General features: G+C 37.1%; 2 protein-coding genes and 1 non-coding gene across 6 annotated transcripts; 2 read left to right on the forward strand and 1 right to left on the reverse strand.

Moving 5' to 3' along the window:
* The first annotated feature begins 345 nt into the window (after positions 1-345).
* Positions 346-3466, forward strand: LOC148907067 (52 kDa repressor of the inhibitor of the protein kinase-like). 2 transcript variants are annotated; one of them, XM_089037109.1, is made up of 2 exons: positions 346-3102; positions 3306-3466. In XM_089037109.1, exon 1 carries the CDS (start codon positions 547-549, stop codon positions 2830-2832), a length of 2286 nt encoding a protein of 761 aa, XP_088893235.1. In that variant the 5' UTR covers positions 346-546; the 3' UTR covers positions 2833-3102; positions 3306-3466. The 2 variants fall into 2 exon arrangements, with proteins under 2 accessions (XP_088893235.1, XP_088893236.1); XM_089037110.1 differs by having other exon boundaries at positions 523-673; positions 1453-3466.
* Positions 3467-7148: 3682 nt separating this feature from the next.
* Trnac-aca (transfer RNA cysteine (anticodon ACA)) lies at positions 7149-7223 on the forward strand. The gene has a single exon. It is a non-coding gene; the product is annotated as a tRNA-Cys (tRNA).
* An 875-nt stretch (positions 7224-8098) lies between these two features.
* Positions 8099-20832, reverse strand: LOC116290594 (TNF receptor-associated factor 3-like). 3 transcript variants are annotated; one of them, XM_089036657.1, is made up of 5 exons: positions 20596-20832; positions 11944-12106; positions 10961-11125; positions 10657-10809; positions 8099-9520 (listed from the first exon to the last, which is right to left on the reverse strand). In XM_089036657.1, the coding sequence occupies exons 1-5, from the start codon at positions 20682-20684 to the stop codon at positions 9065-9067; spliced, it is 1026 nt and encodes a 341-aa protein (XP_088892783.1). In that variant the 5' UTR covers positions 20685-20832; the 3' UTR covers positions 8099-9064. The 3 variants fall into 3 exon arrangements, with proteins under 3 accessions (XP_088892783.1, XP_088892782.1, XP_088892781.1); XM_089036656.1 differs by lacking the exon at positions 20596-20832 and adding an exon at positions 20230-20570; XM_089036655.1 differs by lacking the exon at positions 20596-20832 and adding an exon at positions 18371-18702.
* Between the last annotated feature and the right edge of the window lie 1007 nt (positions 20833-21839).

The raw sequence follows: 21839 nt of genomic DNA on the forward strand, positions 1-21839 counted from the left end.
TCGGTACGGCATTACGAATATTCTTACCACACTCGTAACACTGTGCTGACGTGTCGTCTTCTATTTGCATTTTTTTACCACAACACCAGAAACCCTTGGGTTTTGGAATGTTAACTTTGAATCTTAGGCAAATCACACAGAAGTCATTGGCGAACTTTTTACATTCATGCATCGTATATCCGACAAATATTTTAACCTCCGTTTGCGGTACCCAACACAGCAGCAGTAAGGACACACCGCGGGAAATCCCGTAAATCTGCTGTACCCGCGTTCGGAATTCCGCGGGTTAAACCCGCAAATATACGGCATCGATCGCGAGTCCCCCTTACTGCTGCTACTACTCAAAGAATTCTCTGATTGGCTGGAAACACATTGATTGTTTTGGAAACCACTCAAACCCTTTTCTGATTGGCTATCTACTTTGCAAACTACCTCATAAACTACCAGCAAAACTATAAAAAGCTAGACCTACCCCCGTTGGGTCTCTTTCGTTCTTATGATTAGAGTCATAGACTTGCTGTAGTTTGAACGAAGGAATATTCTACAATGCGTGGCGACCCGATTTGCAGGAGGGAGGACTGTTCTCCTTTCGACATTGGCTTGAATTTTAAAGAAATTGGCTCTTCATCACCACAAGATAAGCTGGGGTTCATTGAGAATGTGTGGAAACCAGGTGAGATTTTTGATTTCCCACTGTCAATAGAAAATAGAAAGCCTCGTAAGTTTGTCTTTGAATGGCTTAGAAGATATCCCTGGCTTGCATACTCTAAATATCTCGATGGAGCATTTTGTTTTCCCTGCGTTTTGTTTGGAGTAGAATCTGGTAGAAATGCTCATAAATTAGACAAGTTGTTGAAGTCCCCACTCACATGTTGGACTTCAGCGGCTTCGAGACTTACAAAACACGCCAGCGGTAAATGTGAGATGCACAATTTTGCTGTAATTGCCATGAATAACTTTTTGAAAACAATGAGGCAGCAAGCGGTCCCAGTAGATCAGCAGTTGAATAATATTATTCAACAGCAAATCGATAGAAATTGGACGGTCCTTAAGTCTTTGTTTGAAACGATAATTTTCTGTGGGCGAAACAACATAGCTCTCCGGGGTCAACGCGATGATGACCCAACAAATGCTAGTCTATCAGGAAACTTTCAGGCTCTGCTAGAATTTCGAGTGCAGAGTGGTGACCAAATACTGCAGAATCACCTGGAAACTGCACCCAGAAATGCAACTTACATTTCTAAAACCATCCAGAATCAGATGATAGAAACAGTAGGTTCTTACATTTTAACTAGTTTGTCAAAGGAAATCAGAGACAGTAAGTTTTTCTCTGTTATGGCAGATGAAGCTGCAGACATTTCTAACAAAGAAAATCTTTCTTTAGTGATAAGATTTATTGATTCAAGAAATATAATTAGAGAAGAATTTATTGGGTTTTCTCTTTGTGATGAGGGAACAACTGGAGCTGCCATCAAAGATAAAATACTTACAGCAGTAGCAGAATTAGGACTTTCTATGGACGACTGCAGAGGCCAGTGTTATGATGGGGCAGGCAATATGGCAGGTTGCTTGAATGGAGTTTCAACACTTATAAGAAATGAATTTGAAAAAGCAATTTATGTTCACTGTATGAACCACAGGCTGAATTTGTGTGTTGCTGACACATGCCAACAACCACTTGTTAGAAACATGATGGATACTGTTAAAAGAATTTCTGATTTTTTTAACAATTCACCAAAGAGACAGCAGTATTTGGTCATGAAGGTTAAAGAGATAATGCCTCAAGCTAACCATACTGTTCTGATAAATGTATGCCGAACAAGATGGATCGAAAGAATAGAAGGAATGGACAGAGTTGTAGAACTTCTTCGTCCTGTTGTTGCTACGCTTGAAGACATATCAATGAACAACAATGATCTTGGAACTGGGGACTGGAATCGACCTAGTAGAAATGATGCACAGACCTTACTGAATGTAATAACTTTTTCATTTATTGTTGCTATTGTTATTGTTAGACACATGTTAGATTTAACCCGACCTCTCACTGTCAAATTACAAAAGAAAGTAATGGATCTTCTCAAGGCAAAGGATGAACTTGCACTTTTAAAGTCAGTCTTAACAGAGATGAGAACTGACATTGATGCCAGGCACAATGCACTCTACCAGGAAGCTGTCACTTTAGCAGGTCAAGTTTCAGTTCAACCAACCATGCCTAGAGTAGCTCAGAGACAAGTTCACAGAGCCAATGCTGCAGCCCGAAACCCTGAAGAATATTATAGGACAAATTTAACTGTAGTTTTTCTAGACCATATAGTCCAACAACTGAACAACAGATTTCAAGATGATGTGTTTGTTTGCTACAGAGCACTTTCAGTTATTCCATCAATTATGCTGGCCACTGGTATTGTTTGGAAGGATAATGTATTAGCCTTTTGTGAACATTATAGGCAGGATATACCTAATTATGCAGGTTTACAAGCAGAACTTATTCTGTGGGAGAGAATGTGGATGAGGAAAGATGAACTAGGAGAGGAAATCCCTGATAGTTTAGAAGGGACACTTGAGCACATTGACAATGTTGCTTATGCTAATATACATACGATACTTCAAATCCTTATAACTATCCCTATGTCATCTGCTTCTTGTGAAAGGTCCATTTCAACCCTCCGTAATCTTAAGAACTACTTAAGAAAGACTATGGCTCAAGACAGAATGAATGGACTGGCACTGATGCATTCCCACAGAGACATGGACTTAGATCTTGAGGAAATAATAGATTTATTTGCTACTTTAAATCCTAGACGAATGAGAATGGAGAATATCTTACAGTAATATTTTATATAATATTTTTTGGACCACCACTCCAGTGTTCTTAGAGTACTTGTGAGTTATGTTCCATCTGGATTAATAATTATCTGATTTTTAATCCTTAAACTGATGGGGAACAGTACAGGAACAAGGTGGAATTTTTAAAAACTTATTCTTTTCTGAAATCTATAATATTGTTCACTGGGTTTTAATTAAGCTTGAATGGTCTTTACATATTCTCAACTGAACTCAGCAATGAATTCATCTATAGTGGAACACCTCAATCTAAATAAGGTAATGTATTCATTTTGTATAATTTGCTAGTACATGTAAATTCTAGTACACTGATATTGTGACTGTATGTTCTCTATCTTTCATAAAGTATTCAATTTGCTGCCATGCCACTTTTCCTTTAATAGCATATGTTTTGCATTGTACTTTTACATACTAATACTTTTGATGTCATTTTTTTCACATGATGTCCTTTGATGTGCTAGATTCTTCAACTGAGATAAATCTGTACGAGGATCTTGACTGCAGACAGCATGCTATGGTAGATGTATCCTTTTAGGCAGTTTATAACTAATAGGGGTATGGTGGGTTGGGTATAAATTCAGAGTAAACTACTCATGTCCAAACCCTGGATCCACCCCTGATGTCTATTCTTTGCGTACTTATTTACGGTGTTCAACTAACCTATAGAGAAAAAATATCGCTCTGAGATCCTCACGAATACCCTACATTTCATGTTCTGGCTGCGTTACCAGCGTGGTTGGTCCTTGTAGTGTAGTGGTTAACACATCGGACTAGAATACCGAAGACGTGGGTTCGAATCCTGCCAAGGGCATTTGATATTTTTCTCTTATTCTCTCTACTTCATTATATACACACCGAACGCATAATTTATTACTACTATACTATGTTAAATTTGTATACATCTTTGTAAAACCAAACATGCAGATGTTTGCTTAGCCTATTCATGCCCGCAATATTCTGTATTCATGGAGCAAAAATGTCTGAAGTCGAAATAAACATATAATAATAATAATGATGATAATAATAATAATAATAATAATAATATTAAAATAATAATGATGATAATAATGATAATAATTTTAATGATAATAATAATAACTGCGAAATAGTTAAGGCATTCTACACCTTTTAATAGACATTTGCTAGTGACACACTAAGGATATAGCCTAGAACTATAAAAGTTCCGCTTTATTCTTGTAAAGTATTACCAATACTGAAAGTTTAAATAAACGAAGATAATAATAATAATAATAATAATAGTAATAGTAATAATAATAATAATAATAATAATAATAATGATAATAATAATAATAATAATGATGATGATGGTGATGATGATGATGATGATGATAATGATAATAATGGTTTATTCCAGCTTTTCTACAGAGTAGCTTTACGCCTGGGCCCGGTTGTACGAAGGGTGGATAGCGCTATCCGACGGATAAATCCTTATCCAGTGGATAAGTCGATGCTGTTATCCAATAAATTTATCCACTGGATAAAATTTATCCGTCGAATAGCGCTATCCACCTTCGTACAACCGAGCCCTGGATCGGCTAAACTAAGAGACTAATAATACCTAAATACTACTATAAGCCCAACCCTACTGAAATAAAACCCATAACCAATGAATAACCAATTAAAATTGATAACGAAACTTGCTGCTGAAGTCTGAACTCTTTTAGACTTTTTTCTGTAGGTAGGCAGGTAGGGGATAACAGACGATGTCATTGTAGTGAAGCTTTGAGAGTATCAGGCTCTTTGCGAGTTGCTTCTTTACATGAAGTGGTGCTAGGTGTTATATTTTACGGAGTGTTGGCAAAGCGCCGTAGCATGATGATAACGCATGCTTTTCATGTTCAGACCTTTTGAGGTTTTCCGTTAGCCAAGTGCCAAGTAGTTTAAATGACTTAACCCTTTCTACTGCGTAATAGATGAGACCGCGTGAACGTGAAATTTGATCTGTTGAAATGAGCATTAGTTTGGTCTTCTTTTCGTTTAACGACAAATTTGTTTTAGCAGCCCATTTTTCTTGTTCTTGAAACGTATTTTTCATCATATCTATGTATGTGGTTAAATCGTTGGTCGGGCTGTGACAGTAGAATGTGGTATCGTCGGCGTATTGTAGGGAGGAGCAAGTCAAATTGTCTGGTAGACCATTGACATACAAATTGAATAAAACAGGGCCAAGTATAGATCTCTGGGGCACGCCAAAATCTATGTCTACTTTTTCAGAGTGTTTATCATTTTCTTCTCAGCACCATTAAGGCATGGCTCTTTTGAGGAAATGATGGAAAATCAGTTATTTATTCATATCTTTGACAGTTTATAATGAATCTTTCCCAATTTTGGCTCGTAGTAGTAATTCTTCAAGGCAAGCAATTACCACATATGTGTTACCAAGGAAACCATGTCACGTGACCACAAGGCCGCCATCTTGGATTTTTTAAACAAGCCTTTTGAAGTCCTATTGAAACTACTTCAAAAGTCCTGAAAAATCCATATTCCTATTTATATTTGCATAGCCTATATGGATCTAATTGGATATCTTGGAAATTATATTAAGTTTAATTTTTAGAATATTTTCAATTTTTTGGAAAAAATAGAAAATATTCTAAAAATTAAATTTTAAATATTTTCCAAGATATCCAATTGGATCCATATAGGCATTGTAAATATGAATAGTAATCTGCATTTTCATGACTTTTAAAGATGTTTCGGTACGTTTTCAAACGGCTTGTTTAAAAATCCAAGATGGCGATCTGGTTGTCACGTGACTTAGTTTCCATGGCAAGCAAGGCTTTAAGTCTCCTTCTTTTCACGAAAGACATTAACTTGCCAAGTTTGGGTAAGATTCGTAGAAAACTGGCTATGATATAGCTAAACAGTTTTTCATCTGAGAGCCATGCCTTAATGATGCTGAGTTGCACTCCTGTTATATTTATATATATTTTTCTTTATTTACATATTTTTGTAATTAATTTAATTGTAAATTAAGTATGAAGATCCCATATCCGGAACCTAATAAAGCTATTGTATTTTATTGTATTGTAAGTCACGTGAAGTGTGACGTCAGTCATGTGACGTAGTCAGATGATTGAAAACACGAGTTATCCTTTCTGCAATGTTTCATTACCATAGCATTCAATGTAATGATTATTGGCGGGAGGAAGGTCGGCGAAAATGTATGAATCGCAACTCAGGTGATATGTGACGTCACATCATATCACGTGGTCAGATAACTGGCAATACAAGTTTCACCAAATGCAACAAGTTGCGTTACCGTAGGATTCATTGTAATAAGTATTCGCAACTGAATCGGCGAAAATGTTTGGTTCGTTAGTCACGTGACATGTGACGTCACGACATGTCGCGATATCAGATGATTGACAGCACAAGTCTCATCAATGCTACCAAGTTTCGTTACCATAGCATTTATTGTAATGACTATTGGCGAAAATCGGCGATGTTTTGTTCGTAAGTCACGTGGTATCTGACGTCACGCCAGTCAGATGACTGACAACACACGTCTCACCCATCGTACCAAGTTTCGTTACCATAGCATTCATTATAATGAGTGTTCGCAAAAATCGGCGAAAATGTTTTGTTTGTAAGTCATGTGATGTGTGACGTCACGCCATGTCACGTGGTCTGATGATTGACAACACAAGTCTTACCAATGCTACCAAGTTTCGTTACCATTGCTTGCTTCGTCCCCGAGTTATGGCCAAGGGGCCACCAGATGCGTGTGGGACTAGACCCTTGTTCCAAGGATACACTCGTGCCCTGTGGGTGTGGTTTGTGTTGGGGGCTTAGAAGTGTTTGAGAGAAAAATCACTCAAATATAAAATGGGTGAACACTGAAACAAGGAATAGAAATGAAGTATTAGGAAATGAATAGAGTGAAGGCACTAGATCACTAACATGTGTAATACAGTAGATAAACACTATTGTATTCTTTTCTTCGAGTCTACTTGACTATTAATACATATTGAGTATTAGGGATTTCACATTTTTGTGTTTTCACTCTGGATTGTAAGTGTTGGTGGAGAGTGCAAGCGAATGGAAATGAAATCTTTAAAGATCACTAAACATTAGAAAATAACTTACTCTACTTCAAAGACAAAGCTAAAAAAAAAACAACTTTGTTTAACAAATAAAATACATTTACTGTGTTTGCACACGCTAATGCAAATCGAGATGTGAATGGGAGAATTCGAGAGCAGATCAGTGCAAACACGAGCCGTAGGCGAGGTAACCTTACCGCGACCTAACATCTATTTCACCCTGGCCTGCTCTCAGTCTGACCTCTAGCTCAGCTGGTAGAGCATCGGTAGTACAATTCCGAAGGTCGTGGGTTCGATTCCCAGCGAGGTCAGATATTAATTTTTCCGAATTAAGTTCCAAGGGTCTTTCGCCCGGAATAACCTCGTTCCCAAGCACTATAACTTATCTATATTTCTATATCTTCATGTATTTCATAAGTGCCACGCGGTCCACATATTCTCATCTTTGCAATCAAATTGCGAGTTTGATACACGCATCCAAACATGAAATTCAAGTTGAAAATTTCTTATTTCAAAGCGAGAAGAAGTCAAACTTTAGCGACTTTCTCCCTTGAGAAAGAGGCTTTTACAAGCAAATCTTGATAAAATAATAATTCCAAAGCTTAACCAATGGCTTTAGTCATTCTAGACTGAAAAGAAAACACTACTTCCGTCGGTGCTGTTGAAAGAGTCCGTCGAGATTCTCCGAGTTCAGGCTGGCAAATCTGGATTTTTGCCTTTTTGTTGGAGGCTCTTCTGGTGGTTCTACTATTTCAGAAGCTTCCTCAGGAAAGTCAAAGTCAAAGCTTGGAAAATTAGTCATATTCTTCTAATTTTACTGGAGTTTTGTGTACGAGTACAACTTCCAAACAAAACCGGTGTCGCGTCGACGCGCGTCACAACCGTGTTTGCACTAGTCTCCCCCACAGCCGTTTTCAGTGTCGTCACGCAACGCTTTCTCCCCTGAGACTCAGGGAAGAAAGCGTTGCGTGACAACACTAAAAGCGGCTGTGGGGGAGACTATGTTTGCACAGGCAAATGCAAGCGTTGCGTGACGACACTGAAAGCGGCTGTGGGGGAGACTATGTTTGCACAGGCAAATGCAAGCGTTGCGTGACGACACTGAAAGCGGCTGTGGGGGAGACTATGTTTGCACAGGCAAATGCAAACACGGCTCTCGGCCAATCACAGCACGCGTACTATCTGAATTATTTTATAATTAACTTTATTGTTATAAAGGACATGCAAATATATTAGACTAACATCATTGTAAACATATTACAGCTGTATTAGAGTGCACACTGCATAGAGTACAACCATTAAAAGCGTGCAATACTTTGCACTATTAGAACTAAATAGTACTAATTACATAATAGAAAACAATAGAATTAGCACGATTTCACAGTATTTAGTACTATTTATGTTGCACACTTTAGCTATTTTAGGCGAAGTGGTAGCACATTTATCCAAGAACAATCCATGTAACTGAATCAAAATGGCGCTTAAATTCGAAATGTGCATAGGCCAATCAGAGGAAGGCAGGATATCGCGCGCAAAGGACCTTGGGCAGTGGGCAAACGTACCCGGACCATGATCCTTTACAAGCGCTTCACATTGGCTAAGTAAGAATGATAAAAATAGTGGAATTTACAATTTCTCTTTCCGACTGTAAAATTCGTTACTCAATTACGAAACTCCTAAAAATTGTAATTGGTATTTGGAAAGACTCGAAAACAAGTTGCGAATATACCTATTTGCATCAATTTTGCTTTACATTTATGCATTTATTACAATTGCAATTATGTCAATAATCATATTCGCGCCAGCTTTTTTCTAAAAGCGCAAATTTGAAGTCAAACTGTGAAAAACATCATGTTTGCAAAGACTCAAAAGAATGATGAAAATATGATGTGAATATATGTATTTGCATCAATTTTGCTTTACATTTGCAAATATCATATTAACACAATTTTTTAAAGAGCGTGAATTTGAAGCAAATATAGCCCACAATTTTCACCTCCTATTTGCACCTATTGTGAATCCATTATTTCATGGAGTGTATGTCCCATCATATAACGTTGCTTCAAGCATTTGTAGTCTAATGTCATGTTGATTGGTCCTAGCTTCACTCAGAGCGCAAATATGCTCATTCCTCTCAAGCCGTCTGTCGCTGCTCATCGAGTTCGCAAGATAGCAAGTACACCCAGTCCAGAAGTCTCTCGATCTTGAATCAATTGTCCTTCAAGATCTGATATTCGTTTTCCTTGACTCTCTAAAAGCGAGATAATCTCCCCAATTTGAGACTCTATTACGGTATCCGAGCCTCTTTCATGTTGAATATTAACTAGGATTTCTTTTATTTTTACCAGTTCTTCTTTTTGTTTTGTGATATTCTTTTCTAAGATCCCCATCTTTGTCCCCAGGGTCTGCAGGCCTTGTTTGGTATATGCTAAGGCTTCTCTGCTTTCCATCATTTGTGATTCAAGATATTCTTTCTCAGACTCCATCTTCTTGATTTTATCTTTCAATTGCTGCATATTTTCAGAATATTCCTTGTTCTGGTCGCCTAGTATTTGAATGTGTTGTGTTATTGCTGTAGACTCGTGTTCTTCGACATCTCCTCGCGATCCCTTTAGGAAAGCAAACAAACAAACAAAAGGTTAGTAACTAAACGATAGAGTAATTTAGATGGAGAACATGAACTAATGATGAACCGAGTGATATTTGTAACTATATAGTGTAATGTCATCAAAAATTAAATTTCTCTCAATTACTTTAAGTTTCATTTTCTGTCCGGCAATAAATAGGTAATAGGACTACGTGCTGTCCAATTTGGAAATAATTGGATGAAAATTCCGAGTACAGACAAAATAGGAAGAGGCCGATAGGCCGAGTCCAATTTGGCAGTCAGTAAGAGGAATTTTTTGAATTCAATTGTTTGGGTCGGTGTCCACTGGCAGAACGAAGCTTGACTGATTCATAGTTTTCCCTCGAAAGAATGCGAATGGAAACGCTCCAAATTAATCTTTAATAGACCAGTTTCGAATTCCAAATTACCGCTGCGTTCCTTGATTACAGACTCATTTGCACAGGGTTAGCCTCGTATCAGTGTTTAAATATTCATAAATACCAACGGTAAAGTAAAGAATGCACAACTTCAACAATACAAAAACTTTGCAACTCGACGGAACTTGACTGGAACACGTGAATATTCTGCACAAACTCGAGGCTTACCCTGTGCAAATGAGTCTGTAATCAAGAAACACAGCGGTAATTTGGAATTCGAAACGGGTCTATTGGACAGGAAAGAGAATTTGAAAATAATAAAATAGTTGCTTATATGGGATTATAGAGTGATGATACAATTATTAGCTGTATTAATGTCGTTGGGGAATCAAACATTTTAGTATTTCGAGAAGCAGAAGAGGTTTTTTATCGATAAATTTCTTCATCCCCCCCCCCCCCCCCCTCCCCACTCCCCACCCCATACTTTTGCTACCGTTTCTTTGCTACTATTGCGGAAGGAAAAAATCCCGCGCGGACTGAAAACCTTTTTTTTTTTTAAGTAGAAGTAGAATCACAAACCCTTTGCCTTTTGTCGAACTCTCTTTGGCACTAGTATGTATCAGGTTCATGATCTTTACATTGAACATAATTTCTTTCTCATAAAATATCTTTATATCTCTAATCTTTATTTTCAATAATGAGCATGCTTTCTTTCTTAGTATCAGGAATATCTTCAGAAGGAGAGGCATTTTATACTCACTTTAAAATGACAGCCACCTTGTTCAAATGCGCAGGCAACCGGTGCATTGACACATCGTTTTGTCATGTGTTCCTCAAGATCTTCTCGTGCTATCATTGCTCCACATCCATTGGTACACTGGACCTCGACCTTTGGGCATTTTTCATTGTGCAGCTGTCAAGAAAAAATAAAAATAACAACATTATAATGGACACCAGAACTCTGATCTGGGAGCAAGGGGTAGGTCAAGGTGGGGCCAGGTGGTGTGACTAGTCACCTCCTTTAGAATACTAAAAAAATATAAACAAATACTTGAAAATCTGACCTTTTCATTGTTATGAATCACGTTTGCACCACAGTTCTCGCACGTGATCAGTCTAAAGTCGCACGTCTTTTCCACGTGATCATTCAGATGTCTTCTTTCTATTTTTTCATTACAGCCAGGATTGGGACATTCCTCGAGTGAATATTCGCACTTCTTCTCGTGCTTCTGTAATATAAAAACAAATATGTACTTGAATCAGTACTAATATCATTAACGAGAGGGGAGGGGAGGGGAAAGGGATCGAAAGTGAAATCATTATTGACGCAAGGCAGTTATTATTGTTAATGACATTAAACTTTTTACGGCTTGTTTGTCAAATGTTTTTCCCATTTAATGCGGACCACGTGTCATTCACCATTTCTTTGCTTAAGGATTGCGCCTGATGAGAGGATAGCACTCAAACGAGTAATCATATGATCAAGAGAATAACATATGATCTGATATTGAAAAAAAATTATGTCTAAGGCAAAGACGTGTATGTATCAGACACCAGTCATGTATCTACCCACCGTACAACGCACTGTCAAGTTTATAGTGTATACCTTATGATTGTTTTGAAGAGGAAGTCATTTCACAGTCAGGGCCAGAACAACATTTATGGAAGAATTACTCCATTACTAATAAAAATGCTAGTGGCCACACACTGCCCTCTCAGTCCCTATAGCAGGAAAATAAGACATTTCCAGACAGCGAGTCCCGCCTTGCTATTACAAAGTAAATATTTTTTCATTAAATTTCGCGGGAAGAATTATCTCTATTGAAAATTATTCCCTCATGCCGTCTCAGCGACTTCCGGTACTAATATCCTTAGATAATACAGCGTCATTCTATCTATAGGTAAGATCACCTGGAAGTCGCAGGGCTAGCCTGCAAATCAGGCGTTCTTGTGGGTTCGGGGAAAAACCGGGGTTTTGGAGGAACTTTATTGGAAATTTGGAACGAGCGAGAATTGAAACCGAGCAAAAAAGAAGCGAATTACAAACCTCTAAATCGCGTAGTTGACCAAGCCATCTGCAGCCTTTTTCATAGTTATAGCAGTAACAATCTAGGTTCAGAATATCTCTCTCACAACATCGATCGGGGAATACATTTTCAGATGTTAGTTCATTCCCATCGACTGGACAACTTACAGCTTCTGATGAATCCCTTAAAAATGGAAAATACACACTTTTTGTGAGAAAACATGGAATGAAATGTTAATTTTAAAAGCTAAAAATCAAACAGTATCCTATTTCATGACACTGTCATTCACACTCATTGTTTATTGGGAACATTGATCGAGCGCCATTGGACTAATGGTGAAACCATTAGATGACATCTCCCACGAATTTCAACCCATCGGATTGGGTGGGAGGGCCGTTACAATCTTTCCCTGGCGCTTGATCACGTTTGTAAGGATGAATGCGATGAGAGTCGTCAATTTATCATAAATCTACATCCCTTGAGACATTCTGATGTAACCGTGATCCGTTGGCACTAGCATTTTAGTGGATTATATGTCATTTAATTTCGCGCTTTATTTCGAGTATTATGAATAGTACAGACAAATATTTAGAATTGTCTGCGACTTGCGGAGGCTCTCGGTTGTTTGCCGGCCCTCTTTTTTTACTTAAGAAATTAACGAAAAAAACGAAAATTAAAAAGAGAAAATGAACTTTCTTGAAATAAACTATTATTGACGAGGTGTGAAGCCCTTCGAGAGTAAAACGGATTCCTGTAGTTGTTTGGGAAGCTCAGAACACGGGGGAAACTCCTATAAAATAATATTTTATAGTGGTACTTCATGCATTATCAGATAGGAAACTACTCAACGCTTATTGGTCGAAAACTCCTCATTGACTGACAGAATATTAACGCAAACGGATTACAAAACAATCACGATTTCCAAATGCCAGAATGTGCTTTTCCGCATGTCTTGTTTTGAGTTTTTCGACATTTACAAAAATGCCAACTATGTGAACTTTTTTTGGAAAAATGAGTCGCCTCTATCAATTTTAAGGTAATAGTGTTTGAAATTTAGCTGGACGTTTACTTAAAAGTTGTGAAATTATTGGGGGGGCCCAGACCCCCATGGCCCCTCCCCCGCTACGGGCCTGCTAAAATAATGGCGAAAATTTAGCTTACATGTAAACCAAAAAAGTTCAAAACTACGGAGAAAGTGATTTTCAACTGTAAAAAGTACATTTCAAAGTTGACAAATCTTAGTACAGTAATGCCAAGAAAATCATTGGAAAACACAGTGGCTGTCTTTGTTGTTGTTGACGATGTTCAAGATAGTTATCATAAAATGACTTAGCAATGGAAAGCCCTATCTTGCACACGGATCAAAACTAACTAACTGACTGGATTAATTTTCTTTGGGTGGTATTTTTTGTCGGCTTTCACTCCCATGTTGAGCTTCATGATCAGGAAGGACTTCACTGCCGGTGAAGCTGCGAAGAGTAGATGTTGAACGTGATATTTATATAATTAATTACTTTGGAAATACTTTTGTTGAATAAATACACGATAACAATATTTTTGTATATGTTTAATCATTGCTAAAAGCCTTTGAATGTAGACACCGACCAATTTGTGGTTTGCTTTGTCTTTTTGAAGTGACGCTCTGACACAATCTTGTCCAGCTTACTTACTAGTGTTTGAAAGTGATGCAAATCTTGACGTTTTATTACTAGGCTGATCAAATGACAACTCTATACTAATTGTCGGAGATTGATGAGTATTTTCGCTAGTTTTTTTAGTCATTTTCAGTTGTCTTTTCTAGAAAAATTGTCTGCAAAAAGACACAAAAAGTTTTTTTTCGCCGAAGCAAAAAAAGCTGACGTGAGCGTGTAACCCATGGGCAAATGATTCATGCTTTTCAACCAATCAGATCGCGCGGATTTACTTGACTATATCATATTTTTTAATCGTGTTTCTTCATTTTATATTGTCTATATTTACTCGCATTTAATACGTTCTTTCCGTATATATCATACAGATATATATTACTCGAATATCATTATATATTTCAGTTCTCATTTTCTCTTACTCGACATAGCTCGAATGATAGCTACCGCAATATAAAACCAGAAGATATAACTAGCTAAAAACTAGAGTGGGCTGCGTCGGTGTTTCTAATGAAACAGTAAAGATAAAACACCGTAAAAGGATGAAAAAACTGTTTCTGACGTTTCGGACGCTAGTCCTTCGTCGGAGTAAAAGAGAGCAAAATAAAACCGTTGCAATATAAAACCATTAAAACTATAAGACAGTCCGGTCATTTCTAGTCAATAAACAGTACGATCGTTCGGCCTACCTGTAACATTTTTTAGTCCGCCCGCAAGGGACTTTTTTATTTGATTTGATGTGTTAATTTTAATTTTAATTCCGTTAATTTATTGAGAAGTAAATCCTTTTTCTCTTTTAAATTAACTCGAAAAAATATTGCTCCACTTTTAGAATCGAGATACGGAAATAGCGCGTAACTCGAAAAATAAGGTTCAATCTGTTGGGTTCGAGTTACGTGACTCGAGTTTGATTTCAACGCCGTTTGTTATCGAGTTACGCACAGATGTCAAAGTGGGCGTGGCATCCAAAACATGGGTGTGTCCGAGCGCGTAACTCGAACAATGTGTAACTCGAAAATCGTAACTCGAAGAATACCTTGTCTCTTGCCTTGATAGAGGGGTTAGGAAACCTATTGTTATCAGGTAGTTGTTCGCTTTTGATATTGCACCGGTCTTGACCGTGCACAATGTTTGATATGCTCATCCGAAATTGCAAAACAAGTAAACATAAACTTTGTCCATGGGATTGTTGTAAGGAGTATTCAAATATCTCTTATAAATCTCTAAGTATTTTGAACTAGCAGCCAAAAGTAAGATTTTGGTCTGTTCACTCAGCCATTGCCAACAATAGTAAAACAAAGGATTTTGCAGGGTCACGCTTGAAAAAAGTGAACAATTAATAAGACCTATATCAAAAGGGTTTCCTTAAACCATCCCCCCCTATTGACTATGGTTCAACTCGTTACTAAAGCAACAACAAAAGCTTCTTAAAAATATATCTTGATGATTTTGAAACCATGTTTTAAGAGCGACTTTCTGTAAAAATCCACCAAACGGCGGCACAAGTCAAAAAATCGATTTCGCTCATATTTTGTCCATAGGTAGCCTATAGCGTGAAATGAAACGTGCTGTCGTTAGTTTTTTAAAATATTGCTTATTTTGGCGAGAATTTGAGAAAAACGATTTTTACCGGAAACAATACTGAAGTCGCCTTTCGCAAAGGTCAAAACTATCAGATTCTAATGAGCCTCGCGCTGGAAAACTACGGCTCTGAACATCGTTGAAACACTTTATTTTCTTTGTTAGTATATCTCCTCTTAGTTTGCCAGTGAAATACTTCCATAATTTTATTTACTTTCGTCTGGAGAAAATTACAAATTTAAGCTATATTCGTCAAATTGCTTGTAAACAAATCCCGGGGGGGGGGGGGGGGGGGGGGTGTACTCCCCTATATGTGCTATACGGGTATGTGCCGCCCTATAGGGTATGGTTTTTCGGCTCTTGGGTCCGGGTTAGGGTATCATTTTTTGACATTTTGTCTGGGATAGGGTATCATTTTAGTCTGGGATAGGGTTAACGATTTGGTCGTTTTTGTCTGGCGAATAGGCTACGCTTTCTGCCGACACAAAAACAATAAAAATGTTAGTAAATATTGATTGCAATCGATTGTAAAACCGTATTTTTCGTCTTTTAGTCTGGGATAGGGTGTACAATTCTTAGCTTAAGTCTGGGAAAGGGTATGTAAAATCAAAAGTTTAGGTCTGGGATAGGGTCAGGGTTTTGAGGTCCTGGCGGCACACCCCTACCCAAGTTTGGGTGGTAGTACCTCCCCCCCCCCCCCCCCCCCCCGGGAAACAAATCATAGGGTCTGAAAATCGTTAACGTTTCATATGTGCTCTTCCTCTAAATTGCTCAAAAACTGTCTTGTAGGCTTTATAAGATAATAATCTTCCACAACATAAAGAGAAATCCCTGGGCAAAAAATTTTGACTGAGCCGCTGGAGAGCTTTTTGATCAGCTATTTAGCTTTTTTTTTTTTTTTTTTTTTTTTTGATTTGTGGTATATTGCGTGACGTGACAAGCTATTTCAGAAATCTCTAAAAATCGACTTCAAGAATAGTGAAATCGATGAAGATTACACCTGATTTCAAAATAGTGCGAACTCTCGGGATTTCCAGTTTCGGTCGATCTTCGACACTCGACCGACATCACTCGAAGGCTTGGTAACCAGGCTAACCATCTATCAATGGCAGTCATGACGAAAACCAAACTCGGGAACGGATCTGAGTCGATATCGCTATCAAATCGCCAAAAAACACTCACTAATTCATGGTAAGGGAGTGGCTGTTCCAAGACCGTGTCATACGAGAATGCGTGTTCCTCAAGAAAAATTGGACCATTTTATTTGCTTCATAACGAGCCAGCATATCATCCAGGAATTGCCCTTTGGCGAGAAGAAGCTCACCCTGTCGTCTAATGAAGTAATAACAGTACCCAATCCGGGCTTTGTCGGCATCTATTTCACATGTCCAGACCCTGGTTGGGACGGTTTACTAGTATTATAGTCTCTAAGAATCTAAAGGAGAAGTAAAAATAAGTTGCACAATTTCGAACGACAGTGTGGAAAGCCGTTTGTAGGCGTTTATCTGGAACTCCAATTCCAGTTCCGGAATCCGGATTTTTGCATACGTAATTAGCTTGTTGTACAACCACATTTCAGAAGCATGCATATTCGCTTTAAGATCAAAATGCTTCATTTAAAACGTAAATAAAGGCTAATATTTGCTCAAAACCTCTCTCATAATTGCTTTACATTTTATAATTTATCGATATTTTTTAATGAATCACCATTTTTTTGAAGAAACATTAAGGGAGATCAAAACGCTTCGAACGGCAAAGATGAAACCCTGGAATTTGCGTAGCAAATTATTTATTTTGCTTCTTAAATCAAATAGAATCTTAAAATGAATATTGCTATGTACCTCGTGCTCCTTTGTGAGTAGACTTTGAAGCCAAAACAGTTGATATAAATACATAAATATAGGCTATAAGAATATCTATATTGTCAAGTTCAATAGAATACAACGAGTCACGCTAAATGAATTTGTTTACTATGTCTACTATCGCTTATCTTGAAACCCTGTTCTCCTTGTCGATCTTCGCTTGTTCGTCCAGAAAGTACTGCTGGAGTTGATGAATCTTGAACAGTTAACCAAAATAAGCTATTGCTCATGAGGTTCATTTCTTCAGTAATTTATAGTTTCAGACCGTAAGTATTACTGTCAACTTGCCGGATGGAAAACTTCTAGCCTGTGCAGCCTGGGTCTTTGAGAAGGTGAGGGGGACTAAGCCTCTTGACTTGGACGAAGAACAAAAAAAAAAACTATACGCGTTGCATTTTAAGACTCGTGCGGCGGAGCCTAGGCATGAGTAATTAATTCAGTGTTTACCGGGACTCTGTGCCGCCTTCACGACAATTTAGTGTAACGCAAGATTCAAGCTTCATGATCTTGGAGGTAAACAAACAGTTCAGAAATCTTCCAAATAATAACTCGAAGTTCTGTAAATGAAAGAAATACTTAATGTTCATCGATTTCACTATTTTTTAAGACGATCTTTAGAGATTTTTGAAATGTCGTAGCGAATTTCTATCATGTCACGCAATATATAATGAGCCAAAAAATTGCTAAATAGCCATCAGAAAGCTCCCCAGCAGCTCAGTCAAAATAATTTGCCCAGCGATTTTTCTGTATATTTTGGAAGATTATTGTCTTATGAAGTCTACAAGAGCAATTTGAATGAAGAGTACATATGAAACGTAAGCAAATTTTCAGACCCTATGATTTGTTTACGAGCAATTTGGCGATTATAGCTTAAATTTGTAATTTTTTCCAGACGAAAATAAATAAAATTATGGAAGTATTTCACTGGCAAACTAAGAAGAGATATACTAACAAAGAAAATGTAGTGTTTTAACGATGTTCAGAGCCGTAGTTTTCCAGCGCGAGGCTCATTAGAATCTGATAGTTTTGACCTTTGCGAAAGGCGACTTCAGTATTGTTTCCGGTAAAAATCGTTTTTCTCAAATTCTCGCCAAAATAAGCAATATTTTAAAAAACTAACGACAGCACGTTTCATTTCACGCTATAGGCTACCTATGGACAAAATATGAACGAAATCGATTTTTTGACTTGTGCCACGAAAAGCCGATTTTGGTTGATTTTTACAGACAGTAACTGTTCGATCAATTTTAAATTGGATGAGATTTTTTTCAAGTGTTAATCCAAACTGTCGTGTTTAGCATGGCCAGTCCAGATCTGGGTCTCTTGAATATTACTATACGAACTTTGCATATACTTACTTTACCCGTCGTTCATAGCAGTCCTGGCAGAACCTGTGTCCACAGGTTGATTGCTTGGGTTTTCTTAAAAGATTCTTGCACAGTTTACATTTTAAGCTAGAACTGATGGACTTGGGAAAATAGAGTTTACGAGAATCAAGCGAAGGCACCATTGTCATTAGATGTCAGTAAAAAGTATGAAATAAAAAGAAATAAAATGTTTGGTCGAAGAAATTTAGTATGAATTACTTCGCTGAATTTGAACTGTACGAATGTGCTATAACCACTGAAACAACTCATATATATATCCTTTTGATATCTTATCAAAGATTTCACTTGTCATTACTAAAAACGGTCAAACTCAATAATCCGATGATGAATTTTTTAAACTTCCAAGTCAGTTACTTTAGATAACGCATTTAAATACCCTAAAGTTTCAAGTTCATTGAAATAATTTAAAACCGTCAAATAATATTCTCAATTCCGTAAACATTTGTATCCTAATTCTAAATATGCGACCGCTTTCTTCACTCGCACTTTGTTTATATCGTTACGCCTTTCTATTGGCTAGAATATTCACAAATTAGATAATCACAAATTATCATAGCCAAAAATAGCTCTGACGTTCATGACGTCATGTCAGTCGTCTGTCGCGCTGTTGCTCATGCACAACTTTACTAACTAGGCTTGAAATCATATTTCATACTTCTCGAAATCGAATGACGCGTTTCTTTCCATTTCTCAGAAGGACTATTGAAATAGTAACACAACACTATGACCCCAAAAAAAGCTTTTCCCAAGTCCAGAAAGGAAAGGTTTCGGTCACATGAACTAATTGCTTTGGATTGTTTACATTTCTGTTGCCCAAAAGTTCCGACGGCAATTATTTCGAAACGCTTCCATACAAATCTTCGAAACTTCGTTAACTTGAAGACAAACATATGAACTTTAAGTTCTGTTAAACAATTTTTAAAACAAACGTCTCATTTCGCCAAAAATGGAATGTATAAAAAAATGACATGACGTCACTGTATTAATATAATAATATAATATAATTTATTTATATAGCGCTCATCTCGAAAATTGTCCAAGGCGCTTCACAAAAAATTACAATAGAATATTTACAATAGTTACAAAATGCTTACCTATTGATTATGAATAAAATGTAAATATTTAAAAGATAAAACTAATTAATAATTGCAATATATAAAACAAATCTAAGTCACGTAGTCTTTAAATATACTCCTTATTATTAAGAAAAAGAGAAAATAATTGCTATGGTAACTCCGATCATGATAAATTGTATATCATTTAAAACTTGAATCTATCTCTAGACATGTCATAATAATTTATTTGAAATTAATTTATTGGCAGCGACGCATTTCCCCTTCAAACTTCGAAGGTACGCCACAAACAAAACCCAGTCGAGCCACCTTTTATACCACCACATACGAACTTTTCCGATGGGAGAAGTTTGTACCATTTACAGAAAAACCGGAATTTCCAATCTGATGGTAAACAACCCATGTACATTCACGCATTATCATTATTCAGTATGGACTCAATGCTTATTGGTCGCCTGGACTGATAGAATATTGAAGCAAACAGATTGCGAAAACGCAGTCACGATTTCCAAATGCCAGAATTAGCTAGAAGTTTTAATTGAAACTTTGTTCAACTCATTTAACTACAACCATAGCTTCTTAAAAATATATCTTGCAGATTTTGAAACCATCTTTTAACTGTTCGATTCATTTTAAATTGGATGAGATTTCAATTTTTTCAATTGTAAACTTAATTCAAACTAGTCGTGTTTAGTGACCCGGTCTAGATCTGAGTCGCCTTGAATACCACCACATACGAACTTTGCATATACTTACTTTACCCGTCGTTCATAGCAGTCCTGGCAGAACCTGTGTCCACAGGTAGATTGCTTGGGTTTTCTTAAAAGATTCTTACACAGCTCACATTTTAAGCTAGAACTGATGGACTTGGGAAAATAGAGTTTACGAGAATCAAGCGCAGCCACCATTGTCATTAGATGTCAGTAAAAAGTATGGAATAAAAAGAAATAAAATCTTTGGTCGAATAAATTTAGTATGAATTACTTCGCTGAATTCGAACTGTACGATTGAGCTATAACTATTGAAACAGCTCATATATATATCATGAGCGACAGCGTGACAGACGACTGACATGACGTCGTGAACGTCAGCGCTATTTTTGGCATCTGCATCAGTGCTTACTCCGATTTCCATGTAGCTTCTTGATAGAATTTTATCTTGTACAAAACCTGCTTTTTGTTGTTTTTCTTTTTTCTTCTAAAAGTTTCCATTTCTATTTCCTAGAAATCCACGGCCAGACTTGAGTATTTTGACCAATAAACATGTACTCTGTATACTCTACATTCGATCATTCTACATCACACCAGATCGAGGTCCGAGAAAACTCCCTGTCTTTCAAAGAATATCGAAAATAAAATATCTAAAAAGTAAAGTAATCTTGTATAGTTTTCAAATCGACCATAACCTTCTGACGTTTAGCTCTCAGCGTCTCGCAGGATGTTAAAAAATTAAAAAAATTCCCACGTCATGTCATGCAATCACATTTCTCGCATAATTGGCAAACCCCAAAATTAAAAATAATCCAAGGTCATGTCATGCAATCACGTTCCTCAAATAATATTAAGGTGGCTCGGTGTTTCCAAATGGCAGAATCGCTTATGTCGATTTTGGACTCATACCTTTTGCGCCCTTTAATCAATTGCCATAAAACTTTACCATCATCTAAAACAATCATTTACTTATAATATGGTATATTCTGATTGCATTTCAGGTTAATAATTTGTGAGATGTAAGCGATTAAGCAAATGCACTGTTTTCACAAAAACTCGATTTTGCGATTTTGAAAATTTTGGGATCCTTTTAGATAAACCTAACACACAACATGGCCAAGTTTAAAGAAATTTCTTGGCGCTGAAATACCACTGGATAAGATTTATCCGTCGAATAGCGCTATCCACCCTTCTTATAAACGGGCCCTGGATACTAAACTAAGAGACTAATAATACCTAAATACTATTATAAGCCCAACCCTACTGAGATAAAACCTATAGCCAAGCCCCAAACCATGATAATAAGCGGGGGAAATATAAATGAATTACTAATTAAAATTCCATCCTTCATATATACATGTTCGCCCCACCCCTGTCTATTTGATAAATCTAATTAAAAGTGAAATGTATACTGTGAATTACCAATTGAAATTCCAGACATAAGTCCCTCCTTTATGTATGTACCCTCTCCCACCTTATGAATTAAAGTTGATAATAAGTGGGACTTAAGGTAGAACCAAACTAATTCAGAGCAAATTTTGGACAATTTTATTCTCGCTCCCTTCGCAAAACTAGTGCGTCAATTTAACTGTGAGCTCTTTAGGTACACCTCACTTTAAAAAAAGTTTTCTCCAAAATTTGGAGAGGACGAGCTGT

Source organism: Actinia tenebrosa, unplaced genomic scaffold (assembly GCF_029948245.1).
Source record: "Actinia tenebrosa isolate PJP-AT-01 unplaced genomic scaffold, QUT_ActTen_1.0 PGA_scaffold4__44_contigs__length_22323623, whole genome shotgun sequence".
Classification (NCBI taxonomy): Eukaryota; Metazoa; Cnidaria; class Anthozoa; order Actiniaria; family Actiniidae; genus Actinia; species Actinia tenebrosa.

Bases quoted from the DNA above. Each gene is read 5' to 3' on its own strand.
- LOC116290594 (XM_089036656.1), bottom strand. From the start codon at position 20,387: ATGACAATGGTGGCTGCGCTTGATTCTCGTAAACTCTATTTTCCCAAG. The intron at 10,810-10,960 runs GTCAGATTTTCA...TTTTCTTGACAG, and splicing joins TGATTCATAACAATGAAAAG to CTGCACAATGAAAAATGCCC. The intron at 9,521-10,656 runs GTGAGTATAAAA...GCTTTCCTAAAG, and splicing joins AAGGTGGCTGTCATTTTAAA to GGATCGCGAGGAGATGTCGA.
- LOC148907067 (XM_089037109.1), top strand. From the start codon at position 547: ATGCGTGGCGACCCGATTTGCAGGAGGGAGGACTGTTCTCCTTTCGAC.